Source organism: Mus pahari, chromosome 12, assembly GCF_900095145.1.
Source record: "Mus pahari chromosome 12, PAHARI_EIJ_v1.1, whole genome shotgun sequence".
Taxonomy (NCBI): Eukaryota; Metazoa; Chordata; class Mammalia; order Rodentia; family Muridae; genus Mus; species Mus pahari.
In genome coordinates, this window is record NC_034601.1 from 52,904,992 (window position 1) to 52,926,796 (window position 21,805).

At 39.5% G+C, this 21,805-nt stretch overlaps 1 protein-coding gene across 2 annotated transcripts in view; it reads right to left on the reverse strand.

Annotated features, from left to right (window-relative positions):
- Positions 1–19,871, reverse strand: part of Arl6 (ADP ribosylation factor like GTPase 6) — a 27,973-nt gene extending 8,102 nt beyond the window's left edge. The window contains exons 1-6 of one of the 2 annotated variants that reach the window (XM_021209510.1): positions 19,384–19,871; positions 12,784–12,933; positions 4,223–4,284; positions 3,803–3,871; positions 2,986–3,080; positions 658–787 (exon numbers count right to left, since the gene is read on the reverse strand). In XM_021209510.1, coding sequence (XP_021065169.1) covers positions 658–787; positions 2,986–3,080; positions 3,803–3,871; positions 4,223–4,284; positions 12,784–12,906 — 479 coding nt within the window. In that variant the 5' untranslated portion in view covers positions 12,907–12,933; positions 19,384–19,871. The remainder of the gene's footprint in view (positions 1–657; positions 788–2,985; positions 3,081–3,802; positions 3,872–4,222; positions 4,285–12,783; positions 12,934–19,383) is intronic. The other variant, XM_021209512.2, reaches the window with a different exon arrangement.
- Positions 19,872–21,805: the final 1,934 nt, after the last annotated feature.

Genomic DNA, 21,805 nt, shown 5'->3' on the forward strand with positions numbered 1-21,805 from the left:
AAAAAAAAAAAAAAAAAAAGAAACTCTGAAATAAGTAATGCAGAGGAATTTCAGACACTGTTTGCTAGTATATCCATATACAGCCATTATCTCTAACTCTTCATTTGAACAAATATTTATAGTATATGTAACATGTGTCAGTCACAAAAGTGGGAAAAGAAAAATAAGGCAGCAACCAAATCTTGTCAAAAATAGAGCTAACCCCCTAAGAGTTAGGAGCTCAGACCACCATAAAATAAGCAGCAAAGAGGCCACATGATAATGGTGCGGTACAATAGCAACACAGGACAATTAATTTGGTGAATGATTCAGGCAAGGTGACACCACAATGGCTTGGCTGATTTCAGGTAAAAAAGGAAATCACTGTGTTTGAATTAAATGTAAATGGGACATTTAATTCTGTTTTTTATTATAAGAGGTTTTGTTTTGTTTGTTTTTTTTTAAATATACTTTTTCTAGCATCAAAGGCTTTGTAAAGTTAAAAGCAGTATTTTCTTGAGTATTTGCAAATCTGTGAAGAGAATATTTAGCTTACATCCTGTCATGCTTGGCCATTTATAAAATGCCAAAAACAAAACAAAACAAAAACCTTAAACAAAACATGAACCCATAGACTTTTCAGAAAGACAAAATGAGAAATACAATTTTTTTTTTTACCAAATATGCCACGGCTTGTCTTTAATGTTCTCTAAACACAGCAACTGAGACACTTTCACAGAAGTCACTGCATCTCTAAGATCCATTTTGTTTGCAAAGAACAATATTGGAATTCGACGGTGCTTAATATCTGAAAAAGAAAAGGACCCCAGCGTCACACCTCTAGTGATTTGGAGGACTTTGCCCCAGCCTCTTAAAACTGAAATACACACACATAAACACTTAAAGGCATACAGTTACATAGGCATCTAAACCATGGTTCTCAACCTGGGGGTCAGCACTGCTACCTGCATCTGAGATGTTTGCTTTACAGTCCGTAACAGCAGCAAACTTGCAGTTATGAAGCAGCAACAGAATGATTTTATGGTTGGGGTCTGTAGTGGCTATTCCTGGTTGTCAACTTGACTATATTTGAAATGAACTACAATCCAGAATTGGAAGGCTCACCAGTGGACCTAATCTGGAGACTGGGAGATAGAAGTTTCTGATCTGGATCTTGGTATGGAGATCTTGAGACACAGTGGTGATTGAATCCAGAAGATTAAGACAGGGAGATCTCTGAGTCCAAGGTCATCTGGGATTAAAGGTGTGGTGGCACACACCTTTAATCTGGGCTACACCTTCTGCTGGGGACCATATAAGCACATTGGAAGAAGGGAGTCTGGCTCTCGCTCTTTTGCCTTCTTGTGGTGTGGGACTCAGCAACTGCTAGATCCTTGGACTTCCATTCACAGCTACTACTGAACCATTGTTGGGATTTGGACTGCAGACTGTAAGTCATCAATAAATTCCTTTACTATATAGAGACTATCTGCAAGTTCTGTGACTCTAGAGAACCCTGACTAAGTCAGGGTCCTCACAGCATGGGGACATATATTCAAGGGTCACAGCATTAGAAGGCGGAGAACCAGTGATCTAAACAGAAAAAAATCTAAAACTATTTGGTAAGACCATGTGCTCTCTGGCTAGGGGTTTTAAACCAAAGAATAAGGTCAGAGAAGGAGAACCTAGAAGTCATAGAGAAGTATCTATGCAAAAAGGCAAATATTTCTGTGTTGTCTTGTCAACACAAGACATACAGATCTCAAGTAGAAAGAGGAGGAAGTGGATTAATTTTAAGTCATAAACAGTACAACGAACAAGTAACATTATTTCTGACAAGGTATTTTCCCATTACAGTTTTGAAAAGATTTCCCAAAGTTTTTTTTTTAACATTTATATGTTTAACTGTGTATGCATTAATTGTGTGTATACATGCATGTTTGTATGTATGTGTATGTACATGTGCATGTGTGTGTTGTGTTTGTACATGTATGTAGATGTGTCATGCTATACATGGAGGTGAGAAGACAATTCATAGGAAAAAGTCAACTCTCTCCCTCTCTCTACCATGGCTCTGTAAGTTCAAACTTAGGATGGAGGCCAGATTTGGCAGCAAGTGCCCTGAGCTGCTGAGTGAAGTCAAGTGCAAATGTTTTAAAGAGCTTAGAAACTAGAAGCCATAAGTGGTAGGTGGTAAGAGAATTTTCTTGCTACCTGTCCAATGTTGTGCAATTGCCTTCCACAGGAAAGGCAACACACAACAGCATCTTTACATCTTGTTAAAGAAAAAGAAAAAACCCAACATATTTCCAGCCATAACTATTTTATCTAATTCTCCATAAAAATCAATTCACCAATTTAATTACTTCCTATATTTATCTTTTTACCTAAGCAACACTTAAAAATAAAATGGTCAGGAGTATCGAACTACCTGTATCTCCAGTTCCAGAAGCTCTGACACATTCTTTTGGCCTCTGTGGGCTCCTGCATGCCTAGGGAGCATATACATTCATACCTAAAATACACACTTCAATGATAAATAATAGAACCACAGCCGAGTTCCTCTTCCTCCTACTTGAAGTTTTCCTCCTTTCTGTTAACACTGAAAGCCAAAGATGCAAAAACATGATCCTCTTCGTGCTGCTCCCTGCCACCACATGCTGGAAATCAAGAAACCAAAGCAACGCAGCTGATGTCCTTCTGCACAGAAACCCACTTCCTCCCTCATCTCTTCCATCTAAGTGGTCTTCTCTTATTACTTATATATTTAAGAAAGCAGAACTTTTAGTGATAAGGAAATAAAGCCAGTATATAAAAACAAACTTGGCAAAAAGCTTTGAAATCTAAAAAAATTAGGCAAAGTTATTATAAAGCTTTAAAATTTCCAAACTTAAATAGAAAATAATTCCATCTCATAATCATCCTTTCTTATATTAAGGAACAATCCAACACATACAGACAGAACCCGAAACACAGACACCAAAGTTGGAAAGGCTACACAGATACCTGGGTGACTTAGAAGGGTGTCAAGCTCTTCTTTGGCCACAACCATTCTTAATTTATCACTACTATCAATGACAAAAATAATGGCTTGTCCATCTCTGTATAAAGAAAGAACAGTGAAATTATTTTACTACCACATGCAGTCTTAAGTGGGTATCAAACATCTGGATCCTAGTAACTTGGCAGCTGTTATAATTTAAGTACTTACTGAATAGTATGTCTGTTTACTTTGAAAAGCACCTTGTATAGAAATACTCATCAAACAGGTAATCTAGTGTTAAATCAATCTTATTTTAACTAAATATGGTTAATAATAATTCTGATCTATGATCTATAATTTCCTTGAAGAAATCCTTTGAATAAGGAATAATTTTTTTCACTAGATGCAGCTATGGGATCTGATTGCACAGATCCACTGATGCGAGTGAATATTGCATTTGAAAGCACTGGAGTTAGAGTAATCAGCTAAGGTGACTTTTATAATCTCTCTCTCTCTCTCTCTCTCTCTCTCTCTCTCTCTCTCTCTCTCTCTCTCTCTCTCTCTCTCTCATCCCCCAGCCTGGCTTCAAAATTATATAGCCCAGGCTAGCCTTAAATTTGTGACCCTTATTCCTTAGCACTACAAGAACTGGGATAACAGGCATGCACCACTATGTCTAGCTGGTTCTTAGAAATCACTATCAAAAGCAGAAAGAACAAAGTCAGGAATTATACAAAGTCACATTTTATAGCAGGAACCATATAATCATTTGGATTTTTAATCATTGTTTGTCATTAACGTGTAGCTATATAGTTAAGCAACATTCACAAAAACACTTACTTATAATAGTGTTCCCAGAGATTCCTGTACCTTCCTTGACCAGACATGTCAAACACTGTAAAAGACAAACTATAAACAAAGCAAAACATTAGTGTACTTAAAGCAACTAAATCAAATGGTTAATTTTTAATATTTTAAGTGTTTTCTATCAACTAAATCATCATGGCTACAGAATAATAGATGTTAATATTCAATAAAAATTAAAAATGACTTTATTAATCTAAATATGATTTTGCAATGGATAACATAAAAATGCTTCCTTCGCTAATGAGGTTTTCAAGAGTTGGCCTAAACTTTAAGGGCTGAGAGTAAACAAAAGGAAGTGGTACAAAAGGGCACAGCCCATGAGATCAGAAATGACAAATGATTTCCAGGTAAGTCTGGAAACAGCTTCCTAGCCACAAAGAGAAGGGAGGTTACCTGGAGGATTTGAATTTCTCGATGCTAAATCCTATGGTTGGAACTATATCCTGAGATTGAGCCTGTAAGAAAAAACATAAAATGATTTGAAGAGTCACGCTGAGTTCCTGTATTGAACTTCATAATCAGTCAACACATACATCCTGAATTTATGTATGCTTGGCATAGTCTTCACGTCTACCTGGTCCCTACTCTCAACAACATATGACAACGTGGACAGAGTGTTCAGGAGTGGAGTGACGTCTGACCCAAGAGTGAATGGCAGGAAGGGGAAGACCTATGGCAAGTTCTTGGCAAAGATTATTCTAGAAAATGGAGGTAATGCACTGATCGTAGTGGGGGAAATAACTTGTTACCTAGAAGGCATGCTGCCTGAGGCTGCTCCAGCTTTTTTTTTTTGGGGGGGGGGGTGTTTGACCATGACACTGCAGGTGCAGGTCTGAGGTGGGACACAGCACTGGAGAGGTTAACTCTAGCTGCACTGGATGCTACAAGGTGACAGCTCATTCTGTGGCTGAAAGCCCCTGGCCTCTAGGGATTAACACCTAGTTGTTAGATTGGGGGTGCTGTGTGTGTGTGTGTGTGTGTGTGTGTGTGTGTGTGTGTGTGTGTGTGTGTGATTAAGTAAAGAGGTAATTGTTCTCCTGTTCTCTTTGTTCCTTCCCTGCAGGTCGTTCCTAGCCTGGAGAGAGGCTGGAAGCTCATTATTTCCTTGTGTAGTGGTTATTCCTGGTTGTCAACTTGACTATATTTGAAATGAACTACAATCCAGAATTGGAAGGCTCACCAGTGAACCTAATCTGGAGACTGGGAGATAGAAGTTTCTGATCTGGATCTTGGTATGGAGATCTTGAGACACAGTGGTGATTGAATCCAGAAGATTAAGACAGGGAGATCTCCGAGTCCAAGATCATCTGGGATTAAAGGTGTGGTGGCACACACCTTTAATCTGGGCTACACCTTCTGCTGGGGACCATATAAGGACATTGGAAGAAGGGAGTCTGGCTCTCGCTCTTTCGCCTTCTTGCGGTGTGGGACTCAGCAACTGCTAGATCCTTGGACTTCCATTCACAGCTANTACTGAACCATTGTTGGGATTTGGACTGCAGACTGTAAGTCATCAATAAATTCCTTTACTATATAGAGACTATCTGCAAGTTCTGTGACTCTAGAGAACCCTGACTAATACACCTTGTCAGCTAGAGAAAGTCCTGCAGAAAGAAGCAGTCACTCTTAAAAGACACTCCAGTCTTTCTTTCTGAGACAGAGAATGAAGGGAAATAACTTTCTATTCTTGCCCTTAATTCTTCTCTTTTCAGGATACATGACCACATGGTATTCCAAGCATCTTTTTTTTCAAAAGTTCACAGGTTTTCATACATACATTTAAATAATAAATTGAATAAGAAGTTACAACAGAAATGTATACAGGTGTTTCCATTTAGATTAGTTATCTAATAAAACATTTATTATCTGAAACTAGCTCCACACGCTCATTACAAGTTTAAAACAATAATTCTTATGTCTTAATTTGAGCAGGGTTTTGTCAAGAGGCAAATCATCTGCCTAGTGTCTCACTAGTTTGAAGTTTAATCCAGCCAATACTTCATCTTCTGCCCTTGTACCCACAATAAACTGTCCATTCCCCAGCTTACAACTTTAGTTATCAGAGCCAGCCCAGAAAGAATGCCTTCTTAGAGTGCAAATCTGTTCCAAGCCTGCTTTCTATCCTAGTGAAATTAGCCCATGACGCACGAAGGTTTACAGAGTCCTAATTGCAATTTTTATAACAAGTTGGGCTCAAAATTACTTGTATAAATTTAGGACTTTTATAGACTCACTATTAGGAATTAAGAAATCATCAATTTGTCTACATAGCATTACTACAAGAGAAAATATCTTCGTTGGTTTGCGCAAAATTTGCCCAATAGGGTGAACTAATGCCCAGAAATCATTAGACTAATTTAATAATGTCAGGAAAGGCATATCAGCAATAAGAATCAATCCTGAGATGAAATTTTGGAAGACCTTGTGTCTTAGTCAGGGTTTCCATTCCTGCACAAACATCATGACCAAGAAGCAACTTGGGGAGGAAAGGGTTTATTCGGCTTACATTTCCACACTGCTGTTGATCACCAAAGGATGCAGGACTGGAACTCAAGCAGATCTGAAAGCAGGAGCTGATGCAGAAGCCATGGATGGATGTTCTTTACTGGCTTGCTTCCCCTGGCTTGCTCAGCCTGCTCTCATAAACCCAAGACTACCAGCCCAGGGATGGTCCTACCCACAAGGGGCCTCTTGATCACTAATTGAGAAAATGCCTTATAGCTGGATCTCATAGAGACATTTCCTCAACTGAAGCTCCTTTCTCTGTGATAACTCTAGCTTGTGTCAAGTTGACATACAAAACCAGCCAGTACACCTTGCAAGGATAAATTTTACCCATCACAGGCCATGCAAAACTGGTGGGCCATCTCAGAAAAGTCACCTGCTAGCCTTAACCTTTCTAGATGGCTCCTGACAGCGTGCATGTCTAAAGTTCATTGCTAAGTAGAAGAGTGATACATAGGGAAGAAAGATAGGTGAGTTATGATAGCTCTGGAAGGGAGTTCTACAGGAAGATCAAAAAGGGCCAAGAGACAGGTAAGATACACTTTGACAGATCTCACAGACAATTAAAACTATACTGACAACTGGATTCATTAAATGCCTTCTAGAATTTCCATCAAATTTCATTCAAAGCAAAACTCTATCCTCTTTATGATCCAGATGTGAGAAGTTATTCTTGACTCTGTCCATTGTTACATGCCATGTATGAAGCCATTCACTCTCTTTTCTTGGCTCTGTGCCACTACCTTAGAATAGTCCTTTCCATTTGTTGCTTTGAATTACAATAGCCTCCTAATTACTCCTAATTTGCTATGCCACCTGGCACAAGTTAAGGCTAGGTTTGCTTAAATGTCAACGATATTATCCTGCTCATAAAGTTATTATGAGAATTAAATGAGCTAATAGGTATAAAAAAAGCTTACCATGGTGTCTATAAACATTCCAGAAATGTTGCTATTATTATAATTATACTTTCATTTTGGTTACTCTTATTCCTATGTTTACCCATAACTAAATAAAAAAACTTGTTACTTTTATGTGAAAACAAGAGTAGAACAAGGGATAATTTGCCTCCCATTACCTTGTTCACTGAGGTACTGCACTTCTGTAAACTTTAAATTCAAATGGAAGAGAAGCTGAAAATGAACAGGAGCACAGGAGCACAGGAACCTTATTATCGAGCAGTGACCAGCCTCTCCCAGAACAGCTCTGGTTTGCCTCTCCCAAGTCTGTTTACTCAGTTTTCCCTTCCTCTCAGCCTTCAAGCTGCAGTCATACTTTCCCCAAAGTACTTTTCTTGTTTGCTAGAAAAATTATCTTGTGGCACTTAGGATCTTGCCTCACTACTCTGAGGTTCCTTGACCAACAAACATTAGTTAGCATTAAGTATTTTTGTTCTTTTTCCCATGATCCTACTATTTATTTATTTATTTATTTATTTATTTATTTATTTATTGCATCGACGGCATGATAAAGGTTAAAAGTTTAAGGCTAGCACAGAAAATATACAGCAATTATCAACAGTGTCTTCACTGAATTATAAGTAGAACACTTAAGTTGCCTCTACATAGTTACCTAGGTCCTCCACAAACTCCCTTTTAAAATTTAGCTTGAAGGGATAAAAATCTCCAACATTCTCTTCTCCAAAGTCCTGATAAAAAATAATCAACAAAAGAAGCTCCGGAAGTTGACTAGGACAGAAGGAATTCATATGGAACTCATTTTTCACTGTGGTAATTCAGAGTACAGGCTGGGCACGGCACACACTCTGGAGATGAAGGCAGTGGATGTCCTGGAGCCCTGTGGCCAGCCACCCTAGCAGAACCTGTCAACTTCAGATTCAGTGAAGGACCACACATATCTGAAAAGCAGGGTGGAAAGAAACTAAGGCAGAAACCTGAAGTCAATCTCTGGCCTGCCGATGTCCCCCTACACACACAGCAGGCACACTGCCACTCCCATCTCCAAAACAAAGAGTCACGTCTAATATTAGTTCTCTTCTGTTTTATCCAGGAACAAATCCAGTCACTGGACAGAAACGTTAACAAGGAAGGAGTGTGGACTGGACCATCTGAGTCCAGCAGTGATTTGAACAGTATCAACAGGACCAGAACAGAATTTCTAAGAAGTCTTATTTTTATCATGCTTGCTAAAAATTTTATCCTCCATGTAATCAACAAAATCCCCTGGCCAAAGATAATCTGTTCATCTATCATTCAAAATATATTTAAGTGCTAATCCTTATTCTAGGTATGCGTCATTTAATGCTTGACAAGTCAAGGTCTGTGATAGTTTGAATAGGCATGGCTCCCACAGATTCATGTGTTTGAATGCTTGGTCATAGAGATTGGCACTATTTGAAGGGTTGGGCTTATAAGAGGAGGCGTGGCCTTGTTAGAGGAAGTGTGTCAATGTGGAGTTGGTCCTTTGAGGTCTTGAATGTTCTAGCTGCCTCCACGGTGAAACACATGTAGTCTCCTCCTGGCTGCCTGCAGATGTAGATGTAGAACTATTGGTTCTTCCAGCACCATGCCTGCCTGGATTCTGCCATGCTTGCCTCCATGATGATAATAGACTGACTCAGCACCTGTAAGCCAGCCCCAGTTAAAATTTTGCCATTATAAGAATTGCCTTCAGGGACCCCAATGGAGGAATTAGGGGAAGAAATGAAGGAGCTGAAGGGATTTGCAATCCCATAGGAAGAACAACAATATCAACCAACCAGTCCCCACCCCCAGAGGTCCTAAGGACTAATCCACCAACCAGAGTACACATGGAGCAACCCATGCATGGCTCCAGCTGCATAGTAGGATGTAGCAGAGGATGGCCTAGTCTAACATCAATAGGAGAAGAGGCCCTTGGTACTGTGGAGGCTCAATACCCCAGTGTGGGGAAATGCCAGGGCAGGGAGGTAGGAGTGGGTGGGAAGGGGAGCACCGTTATAGAAGCGGGGATGGGGGTGATGAGATGGGTGGTTTTTGGAGGGGAAACGGGGAAGGGGGATAACGTTTGAAATGTAAATAAATAAAATAACCAATTAAAAAAAAACAAAAAACAAAAAAAGAGTTGCCTTGGTCAGTGTGTCTCTTCACAGAAATGGAACCCCTAAGACAAGGGCTCTGATATTGAAGAGAAATTGAATAAGCAAGGTATCAACTGAATATGTAGTACACCATCAAATGAGTAAGCAGACTGCTTTGGAGTTTTTCAAGATGAGCTAGATGATTTTACCACTCTCCCTACTCACCCTCTCCTCCCCAATAAAGGTCTCACCGGGCAGTCCCAGCTGAACTGGAGCACATATGTAGCCCAGACTGGCCTTGAACTCACTGAGATTGATCTGCCTGTCTACTGAATAGGATTAAAGGCATATACCACCAATCAAAACTATATTCTTCCTTACAAAGATTGACTGGGTGAACAATAAATACCATGGCAGCTGAGGATAGTCATCAATTCAAATACAGCACTAGAATAATCTATTCTTAAAAATAAGTCTGCTTTTACTATGTTTAGGTATGGGCCTTAAATTCCTGATCTTTCCAAGATTTTTACCATGAATGGGTGTTGAATTTTGTCAAATGCTTTCTCAGCATCTAATGAAATGACCATGTGGTTTTTTTCTTTGAGTTTGTTTATATAATATATAGTAGATTATGGTGATGGATTTCTGTGTATTGAACCATCCCTGCATCCCTGGGATGAAACCTACTTGATCATGATGGATGAGTGCTCTGATGTGTTCTTGGATTCGGTTTGCAAGAATTTTATTGGGTATTTTTGCATCAATATTCATAAGGGAAATGGGTCTGAAGTTCTCTTTCTTTATTGGGTCTTTGTGTGATTTACATGTAAGTGTAATTGTGGCTTTGTAGAAGAAATTGGGTAGTGTTCCTTCTGTTTCTACTTTATGGAAGACTGAAGAGAATTGGTATAAGGTCTTTTATGAAGGTCTGATAGAATTCTTGCACTAAACCCATCTGGGCCTGGGATTTTTTTTGGTTGGGAGACTTTTAATGACTGCTGCTATTTCTTTAGGGGTTATGGGATTATTTATATGGTTTATTTAATCCTGGTAATTTAGGTACCTGGTATCTTGTCTAGAATATTGTCCATTTCATCAAAATTTTCCAGTTTTGTTGAGTATAGGCTTTTGTAGTAGGATCTGATGATTTCCGCAGTTTCGGTTGTTATGTTTCCCTTTTCAGTTCTGATTTTATTAATTTGGATACTGTCTCTGTGCCCTCTGATTAGTCTGGCTAAGGGGTTTATCTATCTTGTTGATTTGCTCAAAGAACCAGCTCCTGGTTTTGTTGATTCTTTGTATAGTTCTTTTTGCTTCTACTGAGAAAACCCAAATGGTCAAGAAGCACCTAAAGAAATGTTCAACACCCTTAGTCATCAGGGAAATGCAAATCAAAACAACCCTGAGATTCTACCTCACACCAGTCAGAATCACTAAGATCAAAAACTCAGGTTACAGCAGATGCTGGTGAGGATGTGGAGAAAGAAGAACACTCCCCCATTGTTGGTGGGATTGCAAGATGGTACAACCACTCTGGAGTCAGTCTGGTGGTTCCTCAGAAAATTGGACATAGTATTACCCAGCTATACCACTCCTGGATATATATCCAAAAGATGCTAAAACATATATCACATGCTCCACTATGTTCATAGCAGCCTTATTTATAATAGCCAGAAGCTGGAAAGAACCCAGATGTCCTTTAACAGAGAAATGGATACAGAAAATGTGGTACATTTACACAATGGAGTACTTCTCACCTATTAAAAAACAATGAATTCATGAAATTCTTAGGCAAATGGATGAAACCAGAAAATATCATCCCGAGTAAGGTAACACAATCATAAAAGAACACACATGGTATGCACTCACTGATAAGTGGACATTAGCCCCAAAGCTAGGAATACCCAAGATACAATTCACAGACCACATGAAGCTCAAGAAGAAGGAAGACTAAAGTTTGGTGCTTTGGTCCTTCTTAGAAGGGGAACAAAATACTCACAGGAGCAAATATGGAGATAAAGTGTAGAGCAGAGACTGAAAGAAAGGCCATCCAGAGACTGGGGATTCATCCCATATACAGTTATCAAACCCAGACACTATTGTGGATGCCAAGAAGTGCTTGCTGAAGAAAGGAGCCTGATATAGTTGTCTCCTGAGAGGCTCTCCCAGAGGTGGATGCTTGCAGCCAACCATTGAACTGATCACAGGGTTCCCAATGGAGGAGTTGGAGAGGAGACTGAAGGAGCTGAAGAGGTTTACAGCCCCATGGAAAGAACAATATCAACGAACCAGAGCTCCCAGAGTCTAAACTACCAACCAACACGTGGAGGGACATATGGCTCCAGCCATATTTGTGGCAGAGAACAGCCTTGTCAGGCATCAATGGGAGAAGAGGCCCTTGGTCTTGTGAGGGCTTGATGCCCCAGTGTGTGAGGGGGTGTGGGGGCAGGGAGGTGGGAGTAGGTGGGTGGGTGGGTGTTCCTCATGGAGGCAGGAGGAAGGGAGATGGGATAGAGGGTTTGGGGGATGGAAATCAGAAAAGAGGATAACATTTTAAGTGTAAATAAATAAAATATCCAATAAAAAATAGGTTTAAATCTAAAATCAAAAATACATTTTACCTACACACACAAGAGACAACTTTCCTATAAAATGAGACATGGATCAGTTTTGTAGTCTTTTCTAAGAGAGCACTATAGATCCTCTGATTAATACACTTAATTAACTAAAAATTGTGCCCACGTGTAGATGAAAGCTCACAAATGCTGATGCATTCAGAACAGTAAGGAAGAAAACATAACAGCTACAACTGAGTAACAGAGGTATGGCGCCTCCAGGTCTGCCAACTCAAGTAACACCTCTTGGCTGCTATTAGCATAAAGAGGCAGCAGGGTGGGAGCAAAGCGAATTGCACTTGGGATCTTCAGGTCGATTTTTCTGAACCCCAAGTCAGGAAAGTTATTTCCAGCTTAAGGGTCAGGAAATAATATCAGGATTATATTTAACAAGGCCCACCTCTGGCTTATGAATCATATGTTGCATGTACTAACTTTATATGTTTTTAGTACTAATATTTTCATATATGTTACTCAAAATTGCAATCTGTCACTGATATGCACAGCACTGTCTAATTATACACAGAACTTAGAAGAAATTTAAACATAGTGAGTGCAATCTCTAAGTAAACTTAGCCAATTCTTTAGGGGAATATAAAAGAAGAAAAAAGGACCATCCCATCTCAATAATCAAGATGTACCTGCATACTCACAAATATGTTGTATATGCAGTAAGCTACAGTTCACTGATACCCCTTTACCAACAAGAATAACAGGCCTTAATATGAATATAGGAAGTTGTAACTTAAAGGTTATGCTTCACATACCATTTCTCTGTATGAGAAAATGTCAAGAGTTGCAGAAGTACTTACGTTGGAAGGTTTCAGCTTGTTAATGATTGTTGTTTTCCCACTATTATCTAGCCCGAGGCATAGAACATGAACCTCCTTCTTCCTCAAGCCAAGTAAACCAGAAAGTCTGTCCAGCAATCCCATATCGTGGCTTAAATATTTAAAGAGCAACTGCAAGGGAAGAGAAATTATTATTTCAAAGGTACCTTACACATGAGATACATGAAAATTTTAAAGCTAATGGCAGCACACAAGCCCATCGGTGTGGCTTTATTCCTAGTAAACAGTATAAGCCGATTATCAGAAAGGAGCCTTAACTGAAATGCAGGCTCGAAGCTTATAAGCCTTGGCAACACGGAATAACATCCCTGAAGCAAACATATTTATAATAGTCAAAAAGTAACTCTTGTTAGCTTCAGTATCATGTGGAGTTTGCCAAGTGAAGTTTTCAAAGTTATTTATGAATGAGGGGCCAGGAAATATGGAACACTACAAAGGCAATGAGACTCAGCTACAGTCTGATGCTACAGCTCAAAAAGCAGACGACAAGAAAACAAGTGAAAGGTTTAGACATATCATTTGTACTGGCTAGTTTTGTGTCAACTTGACACAGCTGGAGTTATCACAGAGAAAGGAGCTTTAGTTGGGGCAATGCCTCCATGAGATCCAGCGGTGGGGCATTTTCTCAATTAGTGATCAAGGGGGAGAGGCCCCTTGCGGGTGGGACCATCTCTGGGCTGGTAGTTTTGGATTCTATAAGAAAGCAGGCTGAGCAAGCCAGGAGAAGCAAGCCAGTAAAGAACATCCCTCCATGGCTTCTGCATCAGCTCCTGTTTCCTGACCAGCTTGAGTTCCAGTCCTGACTTCTTTCAGTGATGCCGAATAAACCCTTTCCTCCCCAACTTGCTTCTTGGTCATGATGTTTGTGCAGGAATAGAAACCCTGACTAAAACATCATTTTAACCACTAGACAATCATCTAAAACAAAGGACGCTTATATTTTGAAATAATTTGTAATTATAAAAGTTTTACTGTTTTTGTTTTCTCCAGGGTTGCTTCCATTTTGGGTTGTGTTTTCTATTAATAAACAAAGAATGTCCTGATTCACCCGCCTTTCATATGTTCCGTAATTTACCACTAATTCTTTGGGAGTAGTGGATACATTCCTTCATATTTCAGTTAATCTTACTAAATTTAACATTTTCTTAACTATTTACAATATCCTTCCATTATGTAAAAGAGCTTTAACTATAATATCATTACAGAATAGAAAAGTAAATGTAAATTTTAAACACACACGTTTGAACACAGATATGTACAGAGACATGAATATATAAATATATATGTGTGTATTTGCTAATTTGTCTCTTAAGTGTTCAACTGAATCATTTTTTAGAAGAAAAATCTGTCTTGTCAGCTTTGTTTCTATAGCAAATGCTCTAGTCCATGACAGAGTTCCTATTGTTGGAGACTAAGCTCTTAAGATAGGCCTTTGAGGAGTATTGATTATTAATGTCAGGTATGGGATATCTCCCTTCCAGTTGGCTTAGGAGGGGAGGGTCCCAGAGACCACCCCAGACAATGTACAAGGTATTGGCATTTCTTTTATTGCCATGGGAACTTGATGTTAAGACCCTACAGCTGAAGACACCACACACTTTGGTCATGTATTATGGAGAAATCCAGCTGGTACTGACCCAGAAACCTCTTCCCTGATAGCTAACTTTCATAGTATAGACACTGTTATGCAGACACTGGGGGCAACAAGTCATGACAAGTCTACATCATCTGTGAACCCTGAGAGCTAGTATAATGCCCATGGGTGCAAGAATAACATGAGGGTTATGGGGGTAACTAACTGCTTTCTGGTTGAATTTAAGGGCTGCTTGACCATGAACCCATGAATGAGGAGGTATTAGGAAGAACCCACTACTATTACTGTGCTACATCAATCAATACAGTAATAAGCTGTTCTCAACACTTTTATTATTATACCCACTATACCCACAGATGAATGCAGCTCTCGGCCCCTATCAGAGAAGCTTTTTTTTTTTTTTTTTTTTTTGGTTTCCCGGGTGCTGGGATTAAAGGCGTGCGCCACCACGCCCGGCTGAGAAGCTTTTTTTGCAGTGGATAGTTATTGATATAAAGATTCACAACCAGTCCACATCCAGAGAATAAGTAATTGCTAAGGCTCATTTCTAAATGAAACACTTATCTACACTGCGCTCTTCCTCCCAAGGCCTAGGAAACATTCTGGAAAAGGAGGCAGAAAGACTGTAAAGGCCAGAGGCTGGAGAGGGAGCTGCCGTCAAGCAGAGACTTCTGGACATGACAGGGCCATTGTATTCATGGACAGCTTTGGTTGTCCACACAAGAACTGCCCAAGCCAGCCGACATTCCAGCATGGGTTAGGGCTCAGAGGCCACCTCACAGTCTAAGAGACTAGCAGTGAATGGCTGCCAGGAGAGTCAATTTCCTTCAGGGACACAGCCACTGGCTGGTTGCCCATGTGGATGGCTGCACACCCATGAGCCTCAGGGCAGCACTAATTGGACCCTCGGGTTATTTTAAAAGAAAATTGAGAAGAGGACATAAAGTTGAGAGGAATTATACAGGAGGGGGGAGGGGGGCCCCGGAAGAATTGGAATTTGGGAATAGCAAGTAGATAAGCTCAAAATGCACTGTACACAAGTATAAAATTCTTAAAGAACAAATTACTACATTAAAAACATCCAAGCTATTCAACTTTCTAGAGCAGTCTTTAAACAACAAAATGAGCCATCCCCAAAAGCAATACAAGGCAGAATTACTTTGAAGTCAAATAAAACTGCAGCTAATACAACGCTTGCTTTGTGCAGCTTTATGTCTGTTCCTCCCCCCAATGGTACTGTTAAATGTCCACTTCACATCTACAAATGAAGCTTTTTAGGAGTCTTTCCTTTGGTGTCATCAAACCCTAAATACTACTGTATGATGGAAGAAAAACGCTTCTTACCAACCACCCCAGTACTACCCCACTGCCACAATACACGTCTACTAAGTATTTTCCTTTGCTCTCTGAACATTAATTCCCAGAGTTCTTGAAACATTAATTCACTTCATTAATTTTCATGTTCATTTAAGGTCACATAACTCAAACACATTACAACTCCTTTAATGTCTTTTATTCTAATCCATCCCAAGCAAAGGATGTGAAGGAAAGGCTATCAATAGGATGCCTCTAAGTCAAATGCATAAGAAAAGTGACTGTGTAGTTGACAGTTTGCTTATTGCTTTTGGGAGACCTCTATGAGTATAAAGTACAACATCAAATTTCAATGACGTGCCTACAAGCAGCAGTGCATACCTAATGGGCAGATCTCTTTCCTATCCTAAGGCTGGGTTAACCTTTGTAGTAGTTCAAAAGCCCATTTCAAAACATTTCTTTGAATCCCAGCTTAGGAGTTGGTATTTGATGAATCTATCTTAAATTTTCTTTGATACATAAAACAATTCATATTTATCATTTTAGTTGGAATTAGCTATTAAGTCCTATAGATGGAAACATGTTAATACAATACTTTTATGTTTTTTTCATTTTCCATATAATCTTTAACATATTTTCAAAATTACAACCTCTCTTTTTTTCACATCTCCTCTCTGGGTAAGTACTACAAAGCATTGATTGTTAAAAGGCACTACCATAGATATTCATCTTCCATGGTCTTGTGACTTTCTATCATGTTTCTCAAATACCTGGGATTTATTATTGAGATATTTGGGAATGTAAAATTTTAAAGAGTGGACAGCTTTTCAATTTTTTTCTTATGTGCAAAATGAAAAATCCTACCACAGGACTGTTTAAATTTGGATTTATTCCATCACTAATAAAACTGACTATCACTGAAACTTGCTTTTTATTAGTGTTTCTCTCATGGGCTGCTTGTCATATCTGATGGATACTGCTTTGATTACTGTATGTAGTCATGTATATATTCCATGCATATGTACTGCAAACTATTTTAATCAATTAAAATTTACTTTATTACAATTGTTTTTATAATACGGAGCTTTTATCTGATGACATTGGTGGTTTTCTTTGGTTTCTTTCTTCAGTTTTAGGCCTAGAAATATTTATTTCTCTTCAGTATTTCAAACATATTAACTAATATTCTGTTTCTCTCATCTACAGTTAATTTTTCAGGTTTTAAATTCTAATTTTCCTGAAATGTCCCTGTGTATGAGAGCTGATTCAGAGAACTGGCTGTCCTTCTGCTTGTGCCCCCGCCCCGTTTCTCCATCTCTCTGTCTTACAGCACAGCTAGCAACCTTTGTCCAGTTTCATTTTTCTTCCTATTATCCCTTTTGAGTAAATTTTCAATCCCTTTTTTCTATTTTATATTATTATCTGTGTTTGGATCTAGCAGTAGGCTCTCTGTACATTCTAAACTATAGTCTCTGGAAGAGAATTCTTGGGGATTACTTCTAAAAGAATCTCGAGGTCACTAATGCTTGAGAAATTTTATATAAGCTTCTACTGCACATCACTCTTTAATACGCTGATACTATCTCTAAAGCTCCAAGAGATGGACAAAAAAAGCACTACTGTCTGTGAGCACTTGTCCACAAGAACCTTTCTGGGGAAATATTTCAACTTCACACAAACTGGGAAACCTGATCTATTCTACTGGTCTGTTTGTGACATCATCTCTCAATTCACATATCCCTATATTTTGTCATGTGAAACACTAAGTTTCATTAACATCCCTTTTTCAGATTTAACAGTTTCTTCAACTTTGAAGGGGAACTATACCCTGAAAGTGTGCTTTTGAGGGACTAATGTTCTGCTGATTTTATTGTCTTTTTCCATTTCCTTATTTTCCTTTTTTAAGTTTAGAGAAAGCAAGTTCTTAGGTACAACTAAGTTCTCCAAAGGCTAAGAACAGCTATTCTGAGGTAAGTCCATAAAATGTTCTTCAAGAAGAAACAAAACCTGCTGTGACTGAGGAAGACTGGCTAGTCAATAAGAGAGAAGATCAGGATGAGCTGGAGCCAGAATCTGCAGCATGGGGAATAAGCCATAAAGATCTGTAGTTGGATAAAAAAAGTTAAGAACACAAATCACAAAACACTCTCAGCCAATTTTCATCCTCTGATTTGTTCTGAATTTCCTCCAAATAGTAGTTTAAAAGTTCTTACCAATAAAAATCACCTCACTGTAATGAACTCAAAAATAAAAACATCACACAATTAGATTAAGGCAAACTTCTACACTTAGAAGGACTCTTGTACAGCCATTGGGCTTTTGCTTAAGGGTTTACATTTTTACTATCAATTAAAATTTTATACAACACACAAAACAAACAGGGGGACTGTGACAGGGTTAAAATTAGGGAAACAATTAGCTTTATACTCTCTTTCCCTACTCATGTCTATTAAAATTTTCTAAAGAAAAGTATAATCTTAGGGAGTGGTTATGTGGCAAAATGGTAAAGTGCTTGCCTACAATGTGCAAAAGCCCTAGATTTGATCCTAAGCGCTGTAAAACAAGAAAGAAAAAAATTAAAAATTATACTCTTAGCAGCAGAGACAGCACAGCTCTTCTAAGGGACCAGAGTTTGACTGAGGCTCTCAAGCACCCGTAACTCCAATTCCAGGGCTGGTCACACTTTCTTCTAGATTCAACAGGCACTACACTAGATGAACAATTATTACATAGAGAGGTGGGGGGAGAGGAGAGAGAACATGGTATAAAGTTGATACTGACTTAAGACTAGACTAACTGCCTTAAAGGATAGAAAAAAAAAGAAGAAAAAACCCCAGCATATTTGCTAGATTAGGAACAAAATATACCTTCAGCTTAACAAGTCTTACTGTATGTATTGTATAATGCTGGCAGAATTGATAGCTAACGAAAAACTTGGTTAAAATGAAACATCTCCTGTTCTTGAATCAGGAACGCTTAGGTCTCTGAGCTGCTTTCCGAGAATTAGCTTTCCAAAGGATTAGGTGGTTACCAGAAAAGCACTGAAGACTTAACATGTTAGCCACATATTAAGACCTTAGAGTTAAGCTGCAGAGAAAGATGAGATGAGACAGAGAAAAACTCCAGAAATGCTATTTTGCAAACTTTAAACATTATAGTAGTGTGGGCTGCTGCATATTCTTACTGCCCCAATAAAACAATCTTATTAAGTTAGAAAATTTGATGATGAAATAGTCTTGGGCAGTGTTAAAATCAACCAAGCAAGCAAACAGCTTTCGCCCAAAGCAGTTCAATACATTTTCGAGGCTCCTTAGTGTTTATCCCATAAACTCAATTCGTTTCTTCCCATCTCTCACAGATGAGAGATAGTAACTCACTTGGATTAAAAAATACGGGTAATAGTTTAGAGTCATTCGGACAGGGAGAGGGTATTCTGTCTACCAGGGTGGAAATGGCAGCGAACAGGTAGCGGGAACTTTTTGAACTAGTGGATCCTGCCGCCGGTTCCACAGCGCTACAGACACCGTAGAAAGGTCGTGTACATGTTAACAAGGGTGAAGCTGATGGCGTGTAAAATCATACCCAACAGAGCTGAAAGAGAACACACAGATGGTGGTGAAGAGAGACAAAAAGCGGGGTGCGGGTGGAGGTACCTGATCTTTGACGCCAATCCAAAGGCCAAAGGGGCGGACAAGGGCAGGAAGGGACGCACTCTTGTACCCGTTTCCGCGGTGGGCTCTTCCCCGGAGCCTCAGCCTTCCTCTCTATGCCTCCGTAGGAAGGTTCCCTTGTCCCAAGCACAGCCCCTTCTGTAAGTTGGGAGAACCGGCGAGTTCACCCAGGATGCTAGCATCAGTGGCTTGAGCAGGCGCCACCGCGCGCGGCGTTCCCTTGGCAACGGGAGCTTCTTCCGGTCCCAAAGCCACGCCCACTAGGGCGTCGTAGGTGTCCGCCGACGGGTTCTCATTTCTGCGGCCGCAGAGCTCTGGGTAAAAAAAAAAAAAAAAATGGTCGGATTCCCGCAGAGGAACTCTGTTAGCGAGGCTGTGCGCACAGAAGATATGGGGAGCCGCCAATGCGCTGGGACCCGAGTGGCAGCTCCTATGCTGCAGGGACGCGAGGGAGCCGTAGGCCCGCGCACAGCCTGCCGGGAAGCGTGCTGGGCGGCCTTAGGTGCGCGCGCAGCGCTGGTTGCTGGGCTCTGGGGTTCTGGTTTGCGCTTTTGCCTTGACTGCCACATCTAAGGGTGGCACTGATTTGGGTTGACAGCCATCATCACGGGCGGCATGAGGTGGGGAGAGGATCTACTCAGATATGCTCCTCCCTTTACACAGACCCTTTCCTAGGCTCAGTTAGGCCTGAGATCGAGCGAGTCCTGCAGAATACAGTTGTCAGTACAGGCCGGAAAGGGAAACTGGTCAAAACCAGACAGTATTTAAAAACAGAAACATTGGCAGTGTGACCCTGTCCCTAGTTCTTAGCTGTCTGTTGTCCCGGTATTAGCTAACATTAGACATGAGTTTGTGGGTCAGAGAGCCTGGCGGCCAGGAAAGGATTTGATAGTTAACGTTCTTAAAATCACTCGGAGTTTATAGCAGTAAAAATAATTTGTACTAATTGAAAGATTTTTAGATAGACACTTTCCCATACATTTGCATTGCTCCCAACAGACAGGCTACAGATGCAACAATTAAAGATCCACATTTTATTTTTATTTTTTTTTTACTTTTTTTGGTCTTCAAGCTAGCCGTTTTCCCCCATCCTACTCCTCAGTGAAGGAGTGCATGACAAACTTGTATTTGAAAAGTTTCATCTCTTCATGTCACTTGTGAGCCTAAGTGTGGGATATTACTTGACCGGTTTTACCAGCTAGTGGTATGTTCAACTACCATACTTGTTTTTCTGCCCGTTAAGGAACTTGACCTATTATTTGGACTTGGAGTAGGGTGAAGAAACTGAAAGGAATTCCATCAAAGAGATGGTGGTAAAGACACTTGTATATGCACTGCCATGGAGTGCTTTTCTTTCTGTTCCTTTCCAAATTCCTTAGTATTCCTAATGTGGAGTAAGGTCTAGTTCTGGTCTCCTGACTCTTGTAAGGCAAGAACCAGACTGAGTGAACAAAACTTGTATCATTTGCATATCCAAATAGTAACATAAATCCCCTTGTTGAACTAGAGATGGAAATGTGCTATACTCTGTGGTCTAGGAAGATTACCCTTTGTGTATCATCTTCGTCTTCAAAAATGTATCTAATCTAGTGGTTTTGAGGACTAAGGAAAGAAAAAAGTATACATGTCTGACCAATAGATAGCAAGTGTTCAATAGATAAGTTTCCTTCGTTGTGAAATTTTTTATTACTCAAAGAAAATCAACTCAGTTCCTGATGTGCTTGTCCTTTAACTTCTGGCCCAAATGCAGGGGTTCCTAATTTACTAGGAACTATTAAACCACTTCTCTTTGGCTCACTTTGACAAAACTTGGATGCTTATTTGCTTATATAATATTTTCTCTCTAGACATAGGAAAGAGCTTATGTCTTATATTTTTTCTCCCTTTAGGCAGAGATTATCAGATTTTTTTTTTCATACAAAGCATTGGGAGGAAACTAAAAATATAAGAACAGACCAGGCAACCACCTTTATAGTAAACTTAGATGACATTTAAAAATTATTTTTGTTGAATTTATTGACTTTCTTATGTTTGTTTTGTCTGTTTATATGTATGTGCACCATATGAATACTTGGTGCTTAGAGAGATCAGAAGAGGGTATTATGTCTACTGAGACTGGATGGAATTAGGGAAGATTGTGAGCCACCACGTGGATGATGTGACTCCAACCTGACTCCTCTGCACGAGCCACAAGTGCTGTAAAACACTGAGCCATCTCTTCATCCCCAGCTTAGGTGATTCTGAACAACAAAATGTGAACACTTTTGTTTTTTGTTTATTTGTTTTAAGTGTAGTTGATCTGCTGTTTTATTGTATTGGAGATTAAAGAATTCACATGACTCCTAAATTCTATTTAGAAATCTAGAAAATGTTGTTAAAAAATGAACCCTAAAACAGTGTTTGC